The sequence below is a fragment of the Anthonomus grandis genome, chromosome 4, assembly GCF_022605725.1.
Source record: "Anthonomus grandis grandis chromosome 4, icAntGran1.3, whole genome shotgun sequence".
Taxonomy (NCBI): Eukaryota; Metazoa; Arthropoda; class Insecta; order Coleoptera; family Curculionidae; genus Anthonomus; species Anthonomus grandis.
The window spans coordinates 3,707,143-3,731,400 of NC_065549.1; the positions used below are offsets into that span (position 1 = coordinate 3,707,143).

General features: G+C 33.1%; 1 protein-coding gene across 2 annotated transcripts in view; it reads right to left on the reverse strand.

Annotated features, from left to right (window-relative positions):
* Window positions 1-891: 891 nt before the first annotated feature.
* LOC126734753 (protein split ends-like) overlaps window positions 892-24,258 on the reverse strand; it is an 80,836-nt gene continuing 57,469 nt past the window's right edge. For both annotated transcript variants that reach the window (XM_050438465.1, XM_050438466.1), the window contains 7 exons: window positions 22,471-22,756; window positions 19,421-19,594; window positions 19,229-19,351; window positions 9,511-9,694; window positions 9,268-9,443; window positions 7,938-8,234; window positions 892-7,548 (listed from right to left, as the gene is read on the reverse strand). In XM_050438465.1, the coding sequence (XP_050294422.1) occupies window positions 6,929-7,548; window positions 7,938-8,234; window positions 9,268-9,443; window positions 9,511-9,694; window positions 19,229-19,351; window positions 19,421-19,594; window positions 22,471-22,756 (1,860 nt within the window). In that variant the 3' untranslated portion in view covers window positions 892-6,928. The remainder of the gene's footprint in view (window positions 7,549-7,937; window positions 8,235-9,267; window positions 9,444-9,510; window positions 9,695-19,228; window positions 19,352-19,420; window positions 19,595-22,470; window positions 22,757-24,258) is intronic.

The window sequence follows — 24,258 nt, forward strand, 5'->3', positions numbered from 1 at the left end:
AACAACAAAAGAAAAATATAATGGTTACACGACCAAAAGTTATTGCGAAATATAATGCCCACATGGGAGGAACTGATCAGATGGCCCAGAACCTTGGCTGTTATCACATCGGTATTCGAGATAAGAAATGGTATTGGCCTTTGCTAACCTGGATTTTCCATGTTGCTCTTCAAAATTCCTGGACACTATACAATCGATCTCGAAAACAAAAGGTTTCACAGTTAGAGTGTAAAAGAGAGGTGGCGACCGTATACTTGAAAAAATTTCAAGTTTTGCCGAAAGGATCTGGGCAACGAGCTTCTGCATTGGAATCTTCAAATTCGCGAGTTTCGGATAATATCCGGTTTGATCGTTTAGTTTAACAAACAACACAAAACAAACGAAGACGATGTGCACTCAAAATATGCAACTCCACAGTAAGAACCATGTGTTCAAAACGTGATGTAGCTCTATGTATTTCTTGCTTTGGACCTTATCATTCCCGTTAACTTTTGTTACTTATTTTATATTACTTAGTATAACGTTCTATAATAAAATTTTAATATTTTCTAATTAAAAAGATTGTTTCAATTTTAGGTAGTGTAAAGTCCTAGCGTTGCCATATGGTAACGGCTAATATCTCAAAATGTAAGTAGCTAAAATTAAAAAACTAAATTTTTACAGCTTCCTGAACGTATTTTTAGTAATCTTAAAAGAGCATAAAAAAAATAATTCCGGCGCTAATGGATTAAGGTCAATCAGTTCAAAAACATCTATAATAGTGTTTTTTTTATTATTACTATTAGGGCAAAAAAACCTGAAAAGCCAAATAAAAATAGACACGTTAACCTATATTCTAATTTACTACGTACCTCTATGGTGATAAACCCCAAAAATCTCTGTGGTGGCCCCTGAAGCACTTTTTGAGTAAAATTTTGAAATCATGCATGCCGCTTCTACGGAATCGACAATAAAACAACAATAACTTTCATCTTAGCTACATTCAAACAAAAAATTATATAAACAAGTAGATGGCTCTGCGAGCCGGCAACTAATCACATCTAGCCTAAGATAAATTAAGAAGAAATAAAAAAGAAACAAACAAAATAATACACATTAAGAACCTTTTAATTGGTTATACCGTCGTTTGCACTTAACCATTATTAAATTACGTTTAGGTAGAGCTTAAGCTACTAGACTTTTAGACGAATTTTTAAAACGCTGTCAGGTTATATCGTAAATTGGAACTTAGTGAATTCAACAGCCTTTTTTTTACAGCGTGTATGGTGTAAATTCGTCGTTTCAATTCATAATTGATAGGGAATAATACCTAAATGTTTTGACTTTTTTTGCAAGGACAGGAAATAAATATGCATGTAAAAGTGCCTTAAATAAAGTATGCCACTGTTAAATTAGAATATTAGAAAAACTTTGCCAGTTTTGAGGTTGCGAATCCGTTTAAGGTGTTGCAAAATCTTTATTAGTTTCTGAATTACAAAGGGATATGCCAAAGGTTAATATTTTCGAGAGGCTTTAAATTAGCCTGGATTTGTCTTTTTTAAAAGTCCTTTAATAGTATCGCGTTCATTCAATGTTTTCCAACATAGGAATTACCACCACCATTTTTTATTAATATAAAAGCAGCCACTATTCAATTTTATATTTAATTCGACTGCGTGGAATCGAGTAATCAATAACTCAACTACCTGGAAAAAATAACTTCAATAGCAAGATATCAATAATAAACAAAAATTCAACAGTGTGGCTTAAAGAATTAGTTTAACTGCCTGGTATTTACCAATTATTCTTAGCTGTAAAAAAATAATGAATAAGCATAAAACCATTATAAGGAGATTCTCATTATACATTTAAAGTACTATTGCAATATGACATTGCTGCTCAAAATAGGGCTGAACTCAGCAAGAGTCACAAAAGCAATTTTTAACTCTCTCATAAAAGTTTGGAATCATATGTTCGTATACAAAACTAGCAAACTTGAATAAAATTATAGAGAAATATTTAGAAAGCACAAACAAAAACGACTAGCCTACAGGAAACACTATCTACAATATTCTAAATATTACCTCGTGTAGAAGGCATCTTTAACGTAGTATACTTTTTTAAACAATAAATTGTAAGACTCCGAAAAAATTTAGTACTCGCATAACGAAAGTTTGAAAAGCCTTAGATAAACAAAATAGCAATTTAAGCATAAAAACGTATAATCTAAATGAATACGATTGACATTTTTCTATCAAATGAGAAAAGTGAAAGAATACTGCAATGAGAAAAATTAGCCCAACCAATCGGAATTTAATAGAAGATGTATCAAATGCCTAAATTAAATGTTTGGAAAAATCGACTTTTACCGTCCGTAAGCCTGAATTAAAATTGCTGAAATATTTGTTGAAGTCATCCAAGAAATTGTGTAAGCATATGAAATATGAATATCTTTTTTTTAATTCTCCAGCTTAAAAAAGAATATTTGCCATGTATTTGAGATCATTGTTCTAAACATGGAAGCTTTCAAGAAATTGGCAGCATTATTTATTTTATCCAGGCACATTTTTTAGAATAATTTTCATCTTTCAAAACCTGTTTTTCTTATTTTAGGCGTTGGCAATATTTCGGTCTAGTCCAGGCTTTTCTGGAGCCACAATTAGCTAAAAACACTTTTAAATGCCTGGAAGAAATAAATTTATATTCATAGGTCTATAAATAAACATCTAAAATAAGCAACCTTAAAACTCCTTCCTGGGAAGAATTAAACATTTTTTTTTACTTATTCAATGAGTAGAATTATGTCTGCCTGGAAAATACACAAATAACGCCTCCAAATTAACTTAAAAGTAAGCATCACATAGTTAATTCTATACTAATTGTTGGAATATTCGTTAATTTTAAGTACTTTATCAATCGAGGACTTTCAGGTATTCGGCTTAATTATTTATTTCGTCTAGGCACGATATAGATCAATATGTTACTCCTTTAGGCGTTTAAAAAGGCGCTTAGGCAATTTTTTGGCGCTTTCCGGAGGGATAATTAGGAGAAAAACGACTGAAAAAAAACCTTTGGTTTCATATTTCTATATGTCTAAAACGTCTGAAGTAATTAGGGCGATTGATGCCTTGATTTGCTCACTAAATGGGACGTTACAGACCCTTTTGTTAGTGTTTATATTATCTATGAGAATTCCTGAAAAAATAATATTTATTTTTCTGGCTTAGAAAAGCCAGTTTTCTTCGTACTTTCTGCCTATATTTTAACATTAATTAATTAACATTATTAGAATATGCGTTCTAGTATTTCAGAGAATCTTGTTTGTTACTTCTAAGCATGTACATCAATTTATTTGTTTGCCAGACATTTAAGAATTTGCTATTTTTTAACATTTCCTTGGTTTTGTTAAAAAAAAAAACCCTGGAACCTAATAAAATTATTGAATTTACTTAATGAGTACAAAAACGACTGCTCGACTGCTTGGAAAAAAAAAGGAACAAATATTGCCTGGAATTATTTTTGTTGCCTTAAAATCAAATTAAAAATTAATTTTTGCTCACTAAACGAGACCTTCTGGCTGTAGTGCCGAGGATGTAAAGAAAAAGAAAAACCAATTTTCTTTCTACTGCTTGCTGACTTGTATTTTAATAAAAATTATTTAAAATTGTTAGAATAGGCGTTGAAGTCTTCCAATAAATTTTATGTTTTACCCCAAAGCATATGAATCAATTTGTTTGCCTTCCAGACATTCAAGAGAACTGTTTTGTTAATTTCTGGCACATAGAGTCGATTTTTCTATAATAAATTAAAAAATTGCTTTCTGCCAAGCGCTTTCGACCGTAGGCCATCATTAGGACTTAAGACACTGTCAAAGCAACGACACTATTAAAAAAAAACGGTACACAACATATTAAGGTTCCTTACGTTCTCCTTACTCTACTTTACTTAAGTAACCAATAGGCAAATATGTTGTGTCTCATTTTTTTTTTTGAATAGTGTCGTTGCTTTGACAATGTTTTAAGCCCTGATGATGGGCTACGGTCGAAAGCGCTAGGCAGCAATTTTCAATTTATTATACACTGAATACAAGAAGTGTGTTTTATTTATTAAGCAAACTCAGCGTACAACGATACACTCATTATCGATTTTTCTTGTTTCATAAGAATTTTTACTCATTTCCTTGGTTTCGTTAAAAATAAACCCTCGAAGATAATACATTTCTGAAGTTTCTTTAACGAGTACAAAAATGATCCTGACTGCCCAGAAAATAAAGAAATAATGCCTGGAATAAGATTCTCTGCAAGAATTTTTGCTTACAACAAGACAAATATCCCAAAATCCTATTCAACACTAAATTATAGTGATCGCGTGATCTATTTGTTCACAAACAGACGTAGATTTCCTGCTAAAAATCTAGGTGAAGCGGCAAGCGATTATTTGCGAGATAAACAGAACCGCTAATTTAGTAATTTGTTGGTTTCCTCTTAAAAATGACAAGACGTTGATGATGATAACTCGTGTTCGGTTATTAGTGTTAGTTAAAGTCGCTTGCAATTATTTTAATACGGACAAGATTTTAAGTGATGGTTTGCTATGATAGGTGAATGTAATAAAGTCTCGACGACATCTGGTATTATTGTGTTAATTAGAACTTAGCTGTCGTGGGAGTAATTTTACTTAAGTACATCGGGTCGAGAAAATACAGGTTTTTATTATAGAAGTTAATATGGGATTAAAGAATCAGGCCAGTCATTGTGAAATCATTAGTTTTTGTTGGCATGAGTGTGTTCAATTTTGGGATCAGATTAAGGGGCAACTCCTAAGGGAGTTCTCTCTAACAATTTATACTTATGAGACAAGTTAAATGTATTATGGGAAATAGAGATTTTTCTTTTAAGATTATTTTTATTTGTTTCTTGTTGTCTTTCACTATGGATTATAGTTAAAAAAAATACGTTTTCAGATGATTTTGGCAACGAGTGCCCATCAAAATAGGGTAGAAAAGCTAAAATTGTTCATTCATCAATTCTTATGAAATCATTTTTTTTGCCTGAAAAATTCTGATTATTTTTTAAAATATTAATGAATTCTTTGTAAAACTATTAATATATCTTAAAAAAGTCGCTAAATACATAATATCTTACAAACCCAAAACCCAACCCAATGTGACCCAATTCCCCCGAAGAATTTCCTATAATTAAAACCGCCCTAGCGAAGATTCTATTAAAACCTTCAGAAGGGCCGTCGCATCTTAAATTGGTTCCAGGTGACAGGAAACATGTGATTCCGTGACGTCACAAGGTTTTATTACTATACTCGGAATATTTTTGAGCGTATCAGCTGTGCTGCATGCTATTCAGAGTCGGAACAATACAAGGGGGTTTTGTTCTTATAGGTACATAAAAGACCGACTAATAATTGTACGTGAAATTTTTTAAATGCTATCAAGTACCGAATGCCAATCATAGAAAGTATTGGGGGTTTTATAAGAAGAGCAGAGTAAAATGCTTTAGTATAAGCAAACTTTATGTTAACGTATGTTGGGTTAAAAATAGGAATAATGCTTAAGTAGGAAAAGGTTTTACTACTAAAACTATACTTTTCTGGGGTATTTGTGTGAATATCGCTACTACAAACTTTTACCAAAAGGTACAAATTTCCTTTTGGTCTCATTAGAATAACAGGGACCGAAATACCTCAGAACTGGTGGAATTATGAAGAAAAAATCAACAGTTCTCTCACAATCATCTTTAGGTTCCAGGCATACAAATTTAGCCTGACGTCAAAATCGCATTACATAGTTAAGAGATCTAGAGGAATTAGTACTCCCTAATTTGATCTATATATATTTCGCTTTTTTATGCTAAATAAATATTATTATTATTATTCTGTTTTAATAAATCATGGAACAAAATAAAATTGTCAAGTACTTGGGAATATTAAATGATGAACATCTTAGTTAGTCTTATCATGTAAATATGGTTTTAAAGAAATGATCAATCTATATCTATGTGATCTGGCAGTTCAAAATCAATATTGGCCTGATACTTCTTTTTTACTATGGTTATGCCCAGTCATGCTTGTCATATGGCATAATGTATTGGGGCAACTGTTCTATAAAGGGTGAAGTTCTTACAGCCCAGAAAAAAATAATTTAAACTATTTTATTTAAGCCTTTACATTTTATTGTAGAACACTTGAAAATTATGCCATTTCCATAACCTGTCGGACTATTCTTTGTCTAGAGGTACCCACTATGAACTTAGGGTTAACTTGAATTTGCATTTATCCAAACATAAATTAACCAAAGTGGCCCATTAGTTTTACCAATTAAATTATACAATAATCTTCCCATCGAAATAAAAAGAAAAATGAGAATGTTAGTAATTTCAAAGCTTTATTGAAAAGGATTTTAATTAAAAATTCCTTTTCTACGGTAATAGAATATTTGAATTGCAGCGTCTCGTCTCTACTCCCATAACTCGTATTTGTTTGTTTGTTAAAAGCTGTAGTTTTCTTATATTCTTAGTTTTTAGTTAATTGTAGATTTTTTATTGTTTTTTCTTAAGGCCTTTTAAAAGTTGTTGTATGTATGTAGGTCTTATACTTTTATTTTTTGACATTATCCGATACTTATTTGCATGAGTCTATGGAAATAAATATTTGAGTATTGAGTAAACAAAATATCTTTAAAAAAAATTCCTAGGAAAACATTATAAAAGTATTCAATTTACACAACGTTGACTCTGTTTTTTTTTTTTATATAAAGTATCCCGTAATTCAGGTCTTGCAACACCGTAAAAGACGCGACGGGAACAGTAGCATATAAGACACCTCGCATGAAAAGGGCTCTTCGTTTACTTTTGACGATGTTATACATAAACCCCAAAAAACACACATAATAAATCAAAACCACCATAAACCCTAAAAAATCCTACTTGTAGTACCCCTACAGCCACGAATGTCGCGACATCGAATCGTAAGGCTGTCGCATCGCCAACGCGGGATGGTACCCGGGCGTCGTATGGTACAGCCCCTGATGATTCAACACCCCCGCCTGCAAATAATGTTGGTACAGTTGGGAGGACGTGTCCATAAACGGTCCGCCCAACGGCGGATAACCGGCGGTACGACTCTGATGGGCGGCCGCCGGATTTAAAAAGGGCGGATACCCCGCCTGCGCTTGCGCCTGACCCGGCTTCGCTGCATTCGTCGCCCCGCCCATAAAGTAGTTCGGGGTACCTCGGAAATCGTCGAGTAAATTCGAGTAGGGACTGTCGGGCAGACCGAGGGTACCGGAGCCGAAATTGAACGCGCTCCCCGGCACTGAACTGGTCGATTTTAGGGCGTCCAGGGACGAGGTCGGGGGGTTGGATGGGGCTCCGCCACTGCCGCTCGGGTTCGCTTTTAGGCCTGCGTACGATTGGAAGCCGTGTTGCTGTTGTTGTTGTTGTTGCGGGGGTGGTTGCTGTTGTTGCGATTGGCCCGCCATCGACGAACCTTGGGCGAGCGCCGCTTGGGAGGATTGGCTGCTTGTGCCCAATGAGGAAGTGCTTTCTGAGGAAGAACCTGTAACCGTAAAAAAATAGCTTAATAGATCTCTGAAAAAAAAAGCAGTTAAATATGAGAAGTTTTACTGAACTGAATGATATTAATTAGAAAGACACCTTCTTCAAGGGTCGTCTTTTCGATGCTTCATACAAAATAAAAAGCGTTGCACGTCACAGTGCCAACCCAATACCAACCCACAAATCAACTGCAACGGGTCGATTACCTCATTTTCTCTCATCCAATAGGGACTATTTCTGATCAATTGTGACACCAAAACTTAATACTAAGATCGAAAAGCATTCACCTCTATCTACCAGTGTCATTTATCTCCAAAATAGTTAACGATAGTAATAACTTTATGCTAATTCTATGTGTAAAATTTTAAAGGTACAGAAAAACCATTTTACCTTTGCTACTGCTTTTCTTCTTCTTTGGCTTCCGTTCGGAGACGACTTGTTGTTGTTGCTGTTGTTGGCCGGCCGACACGCCCGATTTAACGTCGGCCGCGGACATTTGGGCCTGAAGTTCCGCAGCCATTTGTCTGCCATAAAGGGACTGAGCGGCGGCGGCGGCAACGGCGCTTTGCGACTGTGACTGCACCTGTTGAGATTGCGCCTGTTGCTGTCCGTAGCCCATCGCTGCCGCCATCGCGTTACCTTGACCGAACAGTTGCTTGTTGAACATGTGCGAGGTGGTGCCTAAACCTACAAATTTATTAACGCAACATTCACATTTTAAATCTTTATGACCATAGACTAGTGATAGACTTAACATGTTAACAGAAAACGAAAGCATACACACATATAACATAGCGGGTGTTCCGTGAGATACATTCAACACCTTCTGGTGTCTTAGACTTATCAACATACATATACAGGTTCCAGTTTAAACGTCATTTATTTTAAAACGTGATAGAGCATTTAAAAAGAAATAGACTTTCATTATAAAATTTTTCTCAGAAATGTTTATCATAAATTTTGAACTATCAGCACAATTTTAATTAAATTTTGCGTGCAGGTTATTGTAGTGAATTATCAATTACTGATGATTTAAAAAAAAATTACCAGTGGCGTAACATACGAAGGGATTTGGTCCTTTTTGTCTCAAATCTGCAAGGTGATAAATTTTTTTTTAATCAGAAATCAACTGTTAGATTCGCCATTCACTGTTTTTAAAATCCCATGCATGATGATTTATCTGATAGGTAAGCATTATTAGAGAGAAAATATTCACCTTCGAATCTCCAAGTCACAGGTCTCAAATTTATTAAATTAAACTCAGAGGATTATCAGATCCACTTGTGTATTCACTAATAAAAAAGAACAAAAAAAAAAAAAAGCAGAAAATAACACTACATGATACAAATCAAGAGTAGAAATTAAGTTAAAATTGGTAAAATCGGACGGAGTGAAACACGTGTAATCCTCTGACTTTAATTTAATAAATTTGAGACCTGCGACTTAAAGTTTGTTTTCATTACTATTTAATGTAAGCCGGTCTCTTTGAGAAAAGATGAACTATTAAGTAAATAAAAAAAGTCACCTACGCCTATGTCACCTTCATCGCGACATTAAAGAAATATAAATGAAAAAAATATAGACGTTGTCATTACATGTGAAATTAGATTTCCTAAATTTCAACTGATCGATCGGCTTCAAATTCTACTTACGAATGCGTAATTTGGTCTGACATATAATTAGTTATAAGTCTATATTTATGATACAAAACAGGAATTACCTTTATCGGTATAATAAGGATTCGTGGCGGCAGACTGTAATCCGGCGGCCGCCATCATCCGCTGCTCGTTCCCGTAACGATCCACGATATTCGAGATGTTCGACCGACTTATGCCCAGGGCCTGTTCCAGATCTATCGGGGTCGAATTGTAGCTGCTCCTGCCGTCTTGTTTGTACCTAAAAATGCATTAATTAGTAAAGAAATGTGAGAATTAATTGAGAAAAAGTATATGTATATATATACCCTGCGGCCTCTTGTTGCACCTGAGCCGCCAGACGTTCCGCCACCGAATCCACAGCGCGACCGGACTGATGGTAGGTGGCGCCGTGCGCCTGTTGCTGATTGGTCGCCGTCTTTTGGTAACCGGGCAACGAACTGACGCTAGACGCCGACGGTTGGCTGGTGCTCGTAAGGGACGAATGAGAATCTATTGAAAATATAACGATAGAAACGGATGAGCCAAAAAAGAAGTACGTTTCAATTTGAGAATTTTTCATTTTAGCCCAGACATTTATAATTTTACAGTTTATACGTACGTTTGAAATAAGTACTTTAAATTCGGTCTTGAAACTGTCTAAATAGGGCTATATAATTTACTATAAATTGTATTCCTTACAGGTAGTCTTAAGATATTTTCTACTTCTCCTATGCATTTGAAGTAATTTTTTATTGCTTTCAGGCAATTTGAAGTAATTCTCTGTTCCTCCCAGGCATTTAGGGTATTTTTTAATGCTATATGTTAGATAATGAGTGAATCGAACTGTATTATATGAATATTAATTTAAAAACCCAAGATTTTAGAAGTGAAGCCAAAGAAAATCCGAGAAAGCGGCCGGTTTGAAGGTTTCTGAAAAACTTCCTTTGGGGAGAGAAGAGATTTTTTATTTTTATGTTTTTAAGGTCTTTAAGCAGCAGAGTTTTCTGGGTCAAAGAAAAAAGTGCGTGGTTTTCAACGGGTTAACATCCCTGCGAACTATGATGATACAAATTTACAAATTCACCTTTACATACGCGTAATTCATATTAACGGCCGGTTCTTTTCGAATGCTTCTGGCAATCTATAATTTGTCTTTGTTTGAACCAGAATTAAATTTATTACAGTTCATTTAAAATGTGTTTGTAGTAGTGTTTTATTTGGGTATTTTTAATAAATGTATGAAATGACAAACTGTGTTATTTGCCTGAGGTTTATTATAACGCAAAAACGCTGCTGCAGACTGGTCCTTCAAAGAAAAAAACACAATTTGGAACACTATATAACTACACCAAAATTAAATATTTTATAAAAATGTATAATAATATTTGTAAAAAAATCACTGCTGACTTATTAGGATTGACGTCATTCTTCTTCCAAAAATATCACTAGAATACATTAGAAGATTTGAATACATAGAATTAACTTCTGAAACTGCCGGGATGCTTCAGTTTCATGTATAGTTATATAAACAGAGTTTCTCCTTAAGAGAATATAACCTTAAACTGTATCATAATAATTACACTGTGAAAGCACCAAGGTTTTGCATAACAGTTTTTTAACTACTTGATATAGACAATGCCTGTGTAGATATATTAAGTTAAAAGCAAAATATGCCTTCTTAAAAATAATAGATATTTCGAACCTGGAACGAAACTTAATATCAATCAACAGACCTAAACTCTTGCATTTATATCCGCTATTTTAATACTAGCCATTTTACCAATCTGTAGCTACAAGACAATTTAAGAGGAAAGATACACTATCATTAATTACATACTACGCTACTTGCTCAAAACACCTAACCTACCAAAAATAAACGCCACATTAAAACAGCGTTTCTACTTTTATTTCAGTCTTAAAATTCGTTCAGTATTCCCTGCTGTCTCTTTGGCATTAATTCTATATTTTTGTTAAAAGCAAAATTAAAGGAGTGGATTCTAAGCTATAATAATCTAGAAAGCATATTGAGTATATCATAGATTCCAAAAATCAGTAAATCCATGTTTTTTACCAAATTGCCACCAGTAGTATAAATAAATATAATAATAATTTGTTACAAATTTAGACGCAATATCCTATTTTGACAGATATCACTATCTACTTTGATCGTTATACTAATTAGTTGCTTATTACACATCATCGACTTAAAAATTGTTATCCAATTTTAGCATTAAAATTTCGAATAGCATAAGTACTTTTTATCGTTATTAGAGTAATAAGTTTAATGGTATCAAACTAAAATTTTCGTTTAAACATTTTTATTTAAACAACCACTTTATTTAAAGTATTACTCTGTATATTCATAAACCCCTGACAAGATTAACTTTTTGTAGGTTATTTGTCTACACAGACATTTTAATTTTAAACATATGTTGTTGAATAAACTTATTATTATTAATATTATAGAATTATTATTATTTTAGTAATTTGTTATTACTTTCAGGCAATAAAACTATATTTTATTTCTTCCAGGCATTTGAAAATATTTTTTAATCAAATACCTGGAAGGAATAAAATATGGTTTCTATTTACTGGAAGCATTAAGAAATTACATCAATTGCCTGGGAGGAATAGCGACAGAGGCAAGACTGCAATCAATTTATTACGGGAATAATAGCAATTTTTATCGAACCATGACTTGCTAGAAATAAATTTAAAAAAAGATCTTTTTGTGTGCAAAATTCATCATCCAACTGTAATACTTTCTTAAAAAGCAAAAATTAGTGTAGAGCACCAACTCAAGATTTGGAAAAATTAAATTGCAACAAATTTTTTGTTTTTTTTTTTATTCGTTTGATCATGTTTTAAAGGCAGTTTAAAGTAACTCACATGTACAGGGTTGTCTTTTATATTTAGACAGAGCCTGGCTCGGTTACTATACGAGGTGGAAAAAAAAGTTTGATATAAAAGTTATAGGGTTTACCTTAAATCGCTAGGAAATGTTATAAAATATAATACAGGGGTATCGCAAAGTTAATAAAAAATACACAGTTAATTTTTTTTAAATGGAACCCGTTGTATATTTTTACTTTAAATGAAAGACATTTTTTTTCTAATTTCAAAAATATATAAAATGTTAATATTTAATTCATCATTTTTAAACAAATTTGGTTTTTTGAAAAAAAAAACCTTTGAGCCTTGTTTCTTTAAATATTTACAAATGTTGTATATGGCCGCCATTATTTTCAACGCAGTTTCTATAATCTTTGTCCAGTTTTAACAGAGCATTTGAAATATATTCAGGGTGTTCTTCATTTAAGGAGTTTATACTTCTTTGAATTTTTTCCCTTAATTCCTCCAAATTTTCACTTCTTTCCTTATAAACTTCATTTTTAAGATACCCCCATAAAAAACTATCTAGAGGAGTCAAATCAGGGCTGTTTGGTGGCCAGTTAATGGTACCATGGGTTCCAATCCACTGAATAAAACGATTATGTAAAAAAATCCTTACTGGCCTAAAGTTATGAGGCGGGGCGCCATCTTGATGCCGTATAATATTGGTATATTCTCTTAAAGGTATTTCTTCTAATAAAGCTTCAATCTCATTTTCTAGAAACCGCAAATACCTATTTCCAGTCAAAGATCCTTGAAATATAATGGGTCCAATTATTTGGTTTCTAAGGATACCACACCACACATTTAATGACATTCTGCCCTGTTTTTTTATTTCGACGTATGCGTGAGGATTTGCTGGTGCCCACATGTGAGTATTTTTTCTATTATACATCCCTGCTGTTGTAAATACAGCTTCATCCGTCCACAAGATTTTATTAAAGATATCGTTATCTACGTTTTTTATATCTAACATCTGATTACAGTATAATAATAACTACTTGTTTACTTTTGAAACCCCATAACTTTCATAAGTTTATATTGTTTAACCAGTTAGCAGCCCATCAGAGCAAACTTTTTGCCTTCAATTTTCTCGAAAACCATCGTTCTGGGCGATGTGCAACAAGAGTACCTTTTTTGTAGGAAAAAGTATGTAGTTTTTAAAAAATGAACCCACGTTGCGAAGAAAATAACCTAAAAAAAGTTATTCACGAATTAACCCCCTACCCTTGCAAAAACTACCCTTTCCGATTTTCCAAATTATTTTTCAGTATCACCATTTGATTTTGGGTCAAAATTTATGGCAGAGGATTTTTTTTCGAAATTTTATCTCGTTTTTTAAGCCTACAATTTCAAAAAACCGTTTTTTAAATTTACCCTTTCAGTGCCCCTAACTCCCTTAATATGCATTTTCCACCCTATAGTTATAGGAACTTTTTTTAAAATTTTTAGGAGTACTATCACCCCCCGAATTTTTTTACACCATTTCAATGACACCCTGTATAAGACTTTTTTTTGTAAATATTTTTTTATTTATAAATTAGCCTCATCTGTCTTCAAGGCATCTGAAAGCATTCGTTGAAGACATATCTTATTTGATCTAATTGAGGCATTTTACATAAAATGATATAATTTTTTTTAATGTTTTTTGTAAAATGCAAAGCAATATAGAAAATCTACAGCATCACATAAAACATTTAATAAAAAGACGAAGGCTATGTTTCGCTCGACTAGGGCATCATCAGACCTACACTAATTATGATGATGTAACACGAAGAAAGGAAAATTCAACAAAAATTTTACCATAACATTCACAAAACATCTTAATAACTTATATTAATTAACTTATAAATAAACAAAGCTTATAATAACTTGGCAGTATTTATGCATAAGGAAATTGACTAAACAATCAAATTACTTTATACATTCCAGAAATCTAACAATCATTTGAGAGTCCAAAATTATCATCAAATTCGAACCTTTCATTAACACAGGACAGATCTGGACTTTTAAAAACTTTACTAATTTCCATTGTCTCCAGAAAAATTGTGTCATCTCAATTGATTGTTAAGATTTTTGGAATGTATAACGTAATTTGATTCTTAGGTTAATATCTTTGCATGTGTAGTGACCCTTTATTGTAAGCTTTGTTTATTTATAAGTTTTGTGAATGTTATGCTAAATTTTCCTTTCTTTGTGTTGTTGTCATCATTATGCTCTAGTCGGACGAAACATGTAACCTTCGTTTTTTTATTAATTGTTTTATGTGATGCTGCTGCAGATTTTGTGTTGTTGCTTTTTACAAAACGTATGACCAAACGTATACAAACGTATGTTTATAAAAATGGATGAATTTTTCGATTTAAATGATGTCCTTGACTGACAAACTACAAATTCTTATATATTCCAGATTTTTGGAGTAATTTCAAAGCATTTCAAGTCTTCAAATTGCCAGGAAAGAATCAAATATGGTTTAAATTGCTGGCAAGCATTCAAAAATGACCTCAAATGCCTGGGAGAAATGTTTTTTATTTATTATTTTATTACAATTGTTTATTGCCTGGAAAGAACAAAAATAAAGAAAGGAAGAAAAATTCACTTTAAATCCCTGGTAGTGCAGTATGTTTGTTCAGATTCATCCAGGTGAATTTGCAATTTATAAGGTCAGCAGGAAATTGTTTGTTATCATTAGGATATCATATGAAAAACCTACTTCCAATTTTAAATAAACATGATGTGGACAACAAGTGCGTGGATTGTAAATTATGTTATATGAAGTGAGTGTCGCGCCTGCAGGTTAAAGACGTATTACCTACGTAGTAGTAAATAGTAAATAGTAATAAGTAAAGTAAATAGAAATTTTGCCGAAAGATTTGAAAGAATAAAAAATTTTAAGCGTATCTTTATAACTGGACTTATCCAGTTACAAAATACATCCTAATGTGCACTTAAACACAGATCTGTAAATAGTTGCGCAAAAAAAACTCATCGAATAGAACATACTGATAAAGTTACGAAATATTGTTTTTCACCTTTTTTGAACACGGTTGTTTTAAGCGATACAAAATTTCACCGCCTCGTGCAAGATAGCGGAAAACCTGCAAAAAGTTGAAAAGTTAAATTTGAGCCTTTCATATGATGTCCTAACGATAACAACTTTACCATATGAATTACAAATATCAATAGTAAATATACTGGACTATGTGAGGAATAGAGAATTTGGTTTTAAAGCTGTGTCAGAGGAATCAAATATGGCTTCAGTTGCTTGTAAGGGCGAGAGAATATATTCAGCGTACAATGCGTATTTATCCAAAAATTAACCAATTATTTACTGTGCTAATATGAAGTAAAATTGGCTTAATAGCTTAACAGGGTGAAATCCATAATAACAAGAGATCCTAACCTCAAATTGTACACATGTGTTTATTTTTGCTCTGTTTTAATTTTAAGTTTTTTTTAATATTATAGCAAAAATTTAAACTTATTTTGCTTAAAGTTAAAGAGCTAAGTCGGTACTGTGTGTGTGTGTAGCATATTAATTTTACACAAGTATTTATGTTTTTATTGGAGTTTTTCTAAGTAAAGTTTGTAAGGTTATATTGTGAATAATGAAGCCCTGCAACAAGTGTTTAAAGACAATCAATGATGATCACACAGAAAAAGCCCCTAGATGTGATAGCTGCCGTGAATTTTTTCATTTGGATGAAAAATGTTCCGGTCTTTGTGCAAGTGAGCAGAGAGCCATAGTTGTGCAGAAACGCATGATGCTTGTGTGCTCTCCTTCAAAAAAATTCCTCTGCTGACAAACGAATTTATTCAACTGGAGGAGCAGATTAAATCCCTAAAGGATGAAGTGTAAACATTAAAAAAACAGCAGACATCTCAACAGAACTTAGTTGCTCCTGCTAAACATGGAATCAATGTTACATGAACTTGAAGATCGTGCAGAGCGGGCGAACAATCTAATGGTTTATGGAGTTCCTGAGTCTGGAAGTAGTAGTATGCAAGAAAGAATTGATAATGACAATGTTGTACTCGCCCCAATCTTAAAAAATGTTGGAGGAGTTGCAGGATGATGTTTTAAAGGCTTTACGAGTAGGGCAGGTTTCCGAAGGAAGGAATAGGCCAATTAAAGTGGTAACTAAACACTCAAATTTGGTAAAGAATGCAATGAAAAGGCGAAATAGACTTGATGGTAACATAAGAATAGGCTATGATAAAACAAAGCTTCAGCAAGAACAGTTTAAAGCTGTCTTATCTGAGCTACGCGGCAGAGAACAAGAAGGAGAGACTGATTTAATTATTAAATTCATAAATGGTTCTCCATCTATTACCAAAAAACCGAACACATTAACCTCCTAATTCATATCTATTTTTGTATTCATTTTTTTTGGCCAAGGTTAGATTGTGCTTAAATTTTTCTGGATGTTTTCTCTTATTTGTATATCTTGGGCTGCTACATATTAATATACATTTAGATAGATATATTGTTGATTTATACAAGCTTTGGATATTTAATAGATTAGGTTCATTATACAGGGTGATTCATTAATATTGCACGAAAATGAAATGCCGGTTTTTTTGGGTTAAATTATGACGAAAAGTTCCTATAAACATATGTCCGAAAGTGCTTCGTTTCCGAGATACAGGGTGTTCAAATTTTCTTAAAAAATCGATTTTTTATTAATATCTAAGAAATGCCTTTGCTGTTTGCAATGTCATTCACACCATTTCTGGATATCTTAATGATGTATCTTTTTGACATATGACAGTTGATTTGTTATTCCAGGGACGTGCCCACGGGGTAAGCGGGTTAGGTTTTTTGTACAAAAAATAGCACCTAGTAGATTTTTTGAACCTCCTGTACATTTTTTGGATGACGCAACTAAAGATGGAATTGTTTCAACTCTTGGGTGTTTTTCGTATCTCCCTCCGTTTTCGATAAAAAAATTAAGAATTGCTTTTTTGCATCCCTCTGTAAAAATACAAGTAAATGCTTTTAAATCACGCGAAAGCAAAGAAATAATTTTCTTCCTAAAATGTAATACTTACCTATTCATAGTGTCGAATATCAAGTACAGCATTAACAACTGCTGATCTAAAAAATACTGCGGAATGTTGAAATTGTAAATACGTATTAAACAAAATTTAGTAAATACTATTATCGTTTTAGTTTTTGTCGCCTTCTTTTCGTTGCTTTGAAAATGCAATAAATAAAATACCAGTTCATTTAACATTACTAGGTGTGGCTCAGTGATAAGGTGTTGTTTTTTTCCTGTCAAGTAGACAATTTCCTCATTTTTGTCTAAAATGGAGTACACTTATAGTGAAATGTGCGATATGCACTTTGTGTATGGTCTTGCTAATGGTAATTCACAAGCAGCGAGGCGTATTTACGCGGACAAATACCCTAACAGAGTACTTCCTCATAGTCAAATGTTTACTCGCCTCCATCAACGTCTCAGAGAAAGTGGAAGTTTTAAAAAACTTACAGTCGACAATGGACGACCCCGCACAGTTGCAACCGCAGAAGCTGAAGAAGCAGTGCTCCACGAAATCGAGGATAATCCTTCAACGAGTACAAGACAGATTGCTGCCACTTTAAACATTAGTCAGCCAACAGTATTTAGAATACTGAAAAATCAACTTTTGTACCCGTATCACATCCAGCGGGTACAAGCACTTTTGCCAGACGACTATCCTCATAGAGTGGCTTTCTGTCGATGGTTACAACAAAACATTGTAGAAAATCCTCCTTTTTTATCAAAAATACTTTTCACGGACGAAGCTAATTTCTCCAGGAATTCGATAATGAATTTCCATAATAATCACATTTGGGCAGATGAAAATCCACATGGAATAAGTGAAAGTCGCCATCAACACCAATTTTCACTGAATGTTTGGGTTGGAATCATTGAAGACCACTTAATTGGTCCTTTCTTTTTGCAACAAAGGTTAAGTGGAGAAGTGTATCGGCGTTTTCTTCAAGAGGAGTTGCCAACACTATTAGAAAACGTCCCGCTTGACTTAAGGTACCAAATGTTTTTCATGCATGATGGCGCTCCGGCGCATTTCAGCTTAATTGCTCGACAGTATTTAGATAGAGTATATCCCAATCGTTGGATAGGTCGTGGAGGTATACAACCCTGGCCTGCGCGATCTCCCGATCTAAATCCAATAGACTTTTTCCTCTGGGGCCACCTCAAGCAATTAGTTTATACCACCCCCATCGAAAATGTTGAAGAATTAAGAAATCGTATTATTGCAAATTGCGATATTATTCGAAACACGCCAGGGATCTTTGAACGTGTTCGCCAGTCAATGCGTCGCAGGACAGACGCATGCATTGCAGTTGGAGGAACTCATTTTGAACAACTCTTATAGCGTACGTTTCTTAGTCCATAGCTTTTCATTACCTTCATCAATTTACTAATGTTTATTCTAAGAATTTAATTAATGTACCTAAGTTTAATTAAAACTATTTTTCAACAGGTAGTACAGTTAATGTCATGTCAAAATTCCAAATTACCGTATTTACTATTCTTCACCCTGTAAATCGATAAGTAGGCATTTTATTATGTTTATTCAAGTTTTTTCAAACGTTTGCATTAAACTAATTTTTTTATCGAAAACGGAGGGAGATACGAAAAACACCCAAGAGTTGAAACAATTCCATCTTTAGTTGCGTCATCCAAAAAATGTACAGGAGGTTCAAAAAATCTACTAGGTGCTATTTTTTTGTACAAAAAACCTAACCCGCTTACCCCGTGGGCACGTCCCTGGAATAACAAATCAACTGTCATATGTCAAAAAGATACATCATTAAGATATCCAGAAATGGTGTGAATGACATTGCAAACAGCAAAGGCATTTCTTAGATATTAATAAAAAATCGATTTTTTAAGAAAATTTGAACACCCTGTATCTCGGAAACGAAGCACTTTCGGACATATGTTTATAGGAACTTTTCGTCATAATTTAACCCAAAAAAACCGGCATTTCATTTTCGTGCAATATTAATGAATCACCCTGTATATCTTATCAATATATTTGTTGATGGCAGAATAATTATATACATTTAGGTTTAGAATATTATTTATTTTGTAATTTTGTTAGAATCGGGACATCCCGTAAATAAATAAATAAACTTACTTAGAAGCTGCGAAGCCTGCGATATGGCCGATTGCACGGTGGTCCTCGTATAATTCGCCAGTTCCGCCCTGGAATATTGTTGCTGTAACGCACGTGAAAAATTCACTTCTGGTCCGCTATAACCTGTTAATAATAACAATTAAAAACCAATTTAAAGCAATATTAAGAAGAATAACGGAAATATCACCGTACCCATATTAGTAAACTTGGACATGTCGAGTTTTTGTTGGTGCGGCGACGGTAACGACCGCGCCGCAGATACGTTCAATGGATATGCATCTCGAGTGTTGAAATTGGCGGTGTATTGGGCGGTAGTCGCTACCGGATAGGACATACTTCGCACCGTTGCGGCTGCGGAGTCTACACCTTAAAATTTAAAAAAAAAAGATTTTTAGCGAATTTTTATCAAATAATTCAGTTTCAATCAAAGAAAAAGCGTTTTTTCACAATCGTTTCATATAAGAACGTTTCTTATACTTCAAAAACTTTACGAATTAAAAGTATTTTTGTAAGTCAAGATCAAAAAAAATTAATAATCCAACTTGTATTAGTACTACTAGTGTGACATTAATTGATACACTTTTTGGAAACTTTTGATAAAGGAACGTGGAGTAATGGATTTTTCTAAATGTGACCACATATTGAAAATATTTATTAATATGCCAATAGAAAAGCCGAAACCAAAATTTATCCGATATGTTATTGGAAGGATTGATATTCCACAGAGATTTAAAACTTTTTCATTAGAATGATATATACAGCATTAATACAGTGGGTGAAAAGGTCCACATCTAAATAGCCTTATACTTTTTCATATCGATTTACATGCTCCCTTACAAGAATTTTTTTTAAGAACGCAAAAAGTGCACCTTGGATAACGGATAATCTAAAGATTTCCTGACACCGCTTTTCGTAAAGCTAAGAAATCAAAAAATGTGGTTCACTGGGAGCACTACAAGCAATCTGCGAAATTAGACGTCTTCCGCAATCAAGAGAGAAAAAGCTATTTATTTTTCACAGAATTTTCAACGTGTAATAATCAAAATGCCTAAAAAAGAAACTGCAAATCACTTTCCAAGTGTTGAAAATGACTGGAAACTTTAGCATTCGCTAGCAGCATGGTACGTCAACCCAAGGAATTTATTTGTAGGTTATGATACCCTCAACCAATAAAAAGTTTTAAACTAAATTTGACAATTTACTTTGCTGATGACACCTACTAAATTATTCATAGACAAGCCAATATGACGTTATGTCATATAGGTCAATAAGAAGCCAATTTTTCAACCAATAGGAACGTCAAACTTACAACTGTAATAGAGCTATAAGCGAATAAAAGTAAGAGAAGATTTTTTGTTTTCTGTCAACTGTCTGGAATAATAAAATGTGTTACATTTAAAGAATGAGGTAATGAAGGCGTTTGAAAATAATTTGTTTTTTGAGCTGCCTGGAATTAAAAAACAAAATGTTTACAGTCCAGGCAATTGAAAAAAAAATTATACTCATTATGTTTGTTTTTTAGATAATAGGCACTTGGATATAATTTCTTGCTCAACTGCCTGGAATTATAAAATTATATTTCTTGTAAGCAGTTAAAGAAAGAGAAAATCTATAAAATTAAAGTAAAAGAAAATCTTAATAAATGAAATTGTTATGCAATAAATGGTTTAACTGTACAGAAGACAATAAGAAAAAGAAACAAATTAACAAAAAACATGTCTGTTGTGTACATCCCTGCAGAAGACGAAATTGATTCTTTGACATAATTTTATTATGATTTAAAAACATTATTAATCTGTAAAGTATTAATAAAACTGTTTTGATTTGATAAGGCTTATTGGGTGATAATTATTAATATCACGTTTCATACCTCACTTAGGTATGTTATGTTTTATTCTATATTAATTATATAGAATAAAGAAAGAGGTTTTGAAAGTAACGCCATTTTTTTTTTGTTAAAAAGGTACAAGGCAAAAGATACGATAAAAATTATCTATTACTGTTAGTCAGTTATATAAATTGATCTTATACCTTAACAATTCCGTATCAGTCGACGTAAATGAGTTTTTTATATTAATCAATCGATAGTCTGGATTCCACATCTATCTGCGAAAACGAAAATCTAAAAAAGTTTACTGCTTTTTTTTTAATTGCACGTTTTATGCGACTATAACTTGAATTTTTTCAAGAAAAAAAGACCTAAGTATAGAAAAAGTTATAAATGTTGTACACCATTTACAACTCAGAGGTGTCCAAGTCGACTTAGGTCCTTTTTAACTTGTGAAAGCGTGGAAGGTTCGCCTCAAATTCAACAAGTGCAAAAGGGCATAGACTTAGGTTCTTAAAAAAAAGATAAAATTAAAGGAAATGAAGTAGTAGTACTAAGGATGGGGAGGCTAGAGCTCGGCATGTAGGCCTAAGGAGTCCCTTTTCCTGCTTAGTACTCCTAGTACTCATACATGTACTCCGTATTAATATAATTAATATTCTTTTAATCTTATTTCGTCACTCATAAATGCGTCATCTTGCATTTAAATTATGCTAGTTTTCCTGTCAAATAAGTTAATTTTTTTATTTTTTCAAATATTAGAACGATTGATTTGTTTTTCGATATGTATTTAAGCGAATTATCGATATGAGTACGATTTGCGATGTTCGTCAGGGTGATAATTTCAACAAACAAAAAATATATTAATTAAGTGAATCGAGAATATAATTTGTGTAGTAGCTGACGTCATCAGACTTCGAACTTAAGGTGATTCTTCGCTTGTAAAGTGGACGAAGCTCGAGCACTTTTACAAGTAAAAAAGACCTATGAGGACTTTTTTCCCTTATATTTTTATTATCGCACTGACCTAAGTCGTTTTTCTTAGTGCAAATAACAAAATTATTAAAATTTTTAAACGGAGTCGGAAAGAGAATCATCTATCTTTATTAAAAATATTTTTATATCAGATAAAACATTTTTGGTAAACAAAACATCACAGGTTTGCACCTGTGCCAACGGTTTCATAATCGAGGCATGACCCTATTTATCATAATGGTTTATTTATTGTAAATTGATAATTATGTTTGTAACTTTATTGATAAATAAATTTATTTTGAATTTGAAAATATGAATATTTAATATGTATTTGGAAGAAAATCGATCTCCGTTCCAAGCTGAACGGACTTAACTACTTTTTTGACTTGTACGGCAGAACTAATAAATAACGTTCTTTTTTTATTGATTTCCAACTTACCTGCATGCGCGTTAGTTTGCTGATGAGCCCGTTGAGCCGATTGCTGCGGCTGCCCGGCCTGCTGCTGCTGCGTCTGTTCCATCGAGGGCGGCGAGGGCGTCCTCAAAGAACCACTCGAGGTGCTGCCCGCCTTTCCGAAAGCGGCCGCCATCGCGTGTTGCTGCAACAGTTGCAAGTTACGTTCCTGCTGCAACATCTGCAGCTCCTTTTGCTGTTGCTGCTTCTTTTGCTCTTGGAGCAGCTGTTTTTGTTGCTCCTGCAAAAGCTGTTGGGCCTTTTGTTGCTCCTGAAATATGTAAACCGTATGAAAATTTTTAATAAAGGCGGGTACATTGCATCATATAGCGTACTAAGCTGAAGAGTTAAAATGTCTCTGCAATATTCGAGTTTTAAAGTGGTGTGAGATAAATGTACTTGTGTGTAAGAAAGTGAATTCAGTTGACTTAATTTTTAAAAGGATAATAACATTCCATAATTAATTATTTCTCCTTTACAACTGTTATAAGAAATAGGAATTAAAGCACTCTGAATTCCTTATTGTTCCGCATTCCTAATTGGCTGTTGTGTTCAATTCATTAGGCAATTCATTACATTTAGCTATCATGCAGTGTGATGCGTGCAAAACCAAACAAGACCAGTTTTCAATGTGATACATGTAGAAAAGGAATTTGCAAGACTTGTGGAATTTATCGGCGTCCGAAGTAATGGTTTTAGAACAAGAGGGAGAAAGAACTTTAAAATCCACTTATTCTGAATATCCAAAATGTACCAGCAGGAGTACCCCAAGGCTCTATGCTTGGCCCACTCCTTTTTTTCATACGACTTTGCTTTATATTTGCTTCCATACCCAATATTTTAAATGTACACTTGATAATATAAATATATAATAAATTCTTAGGTTTAGTAGATGACAGACCATAGTTTGGTAAGCACGTAGAGCAATTATCCCAAAACTGGCATAGGGAAACTTTGAAGTAAGGACTATTTAAATTGTACTTAATAAGCATATAGCGAAAAGTGCTTAATAGATACGCATACTTATTTCAATCAAATAAATATTTAAAAAACGTGTTTTAAGATACTTATGTGACATAGAACATTAAGAATCTTAAGTTCTATTTCATATCTGAAAAAAGTTTAACTTTGACATGAATTTTTAAGTAAAATCTGTATTGTTGTGACGAATTCGTAGTGAGTTACTTATATTTTTGGGAATTACGTCAATGTTATAGTAAAAATCAATTTAGAAAATGGTAATTCTGCAGTTTAGCGGCTTTTGTCAAAACTAACGAAACATGGTCGGGTTTTTTGCAAAGTAGGTAGATTTCGATATATATTTTTCACTAAGAGTGGCGGAAAGCCAAATTTTATTACGAAGAGGGTGTTATCACGCATTAAATCACTCACTAAAGGACGCGATTAATCATTAGAATAACCTTGTATACCATTAGTTTTGTCAACAAATAGGTGACAACTGAGTTGAGGTTAGGTGTGGTGTTGCCAGTTTTGTTGCGTTTTATCACTCTGCAGCTGAAGCCTTGTCTCCAGTATGGCTTTCTCTAAAGTGGAGAATTCACTCTGTATTTTTTTAGTCATTCATTATCATAACATATAAAAAATGATGAATAAAACTAGTGTATAATCATAACATTATACACTAGTTTCATTACATATTATTTAAAATGTCAATTACATGTAATAAACACAAATTTGTTTGAATGGAAAATTTATTTTTAGGAGTACATCATTTTTAAAATTTCTTTTTTTTAAGTTCTATCAAAATTCAGA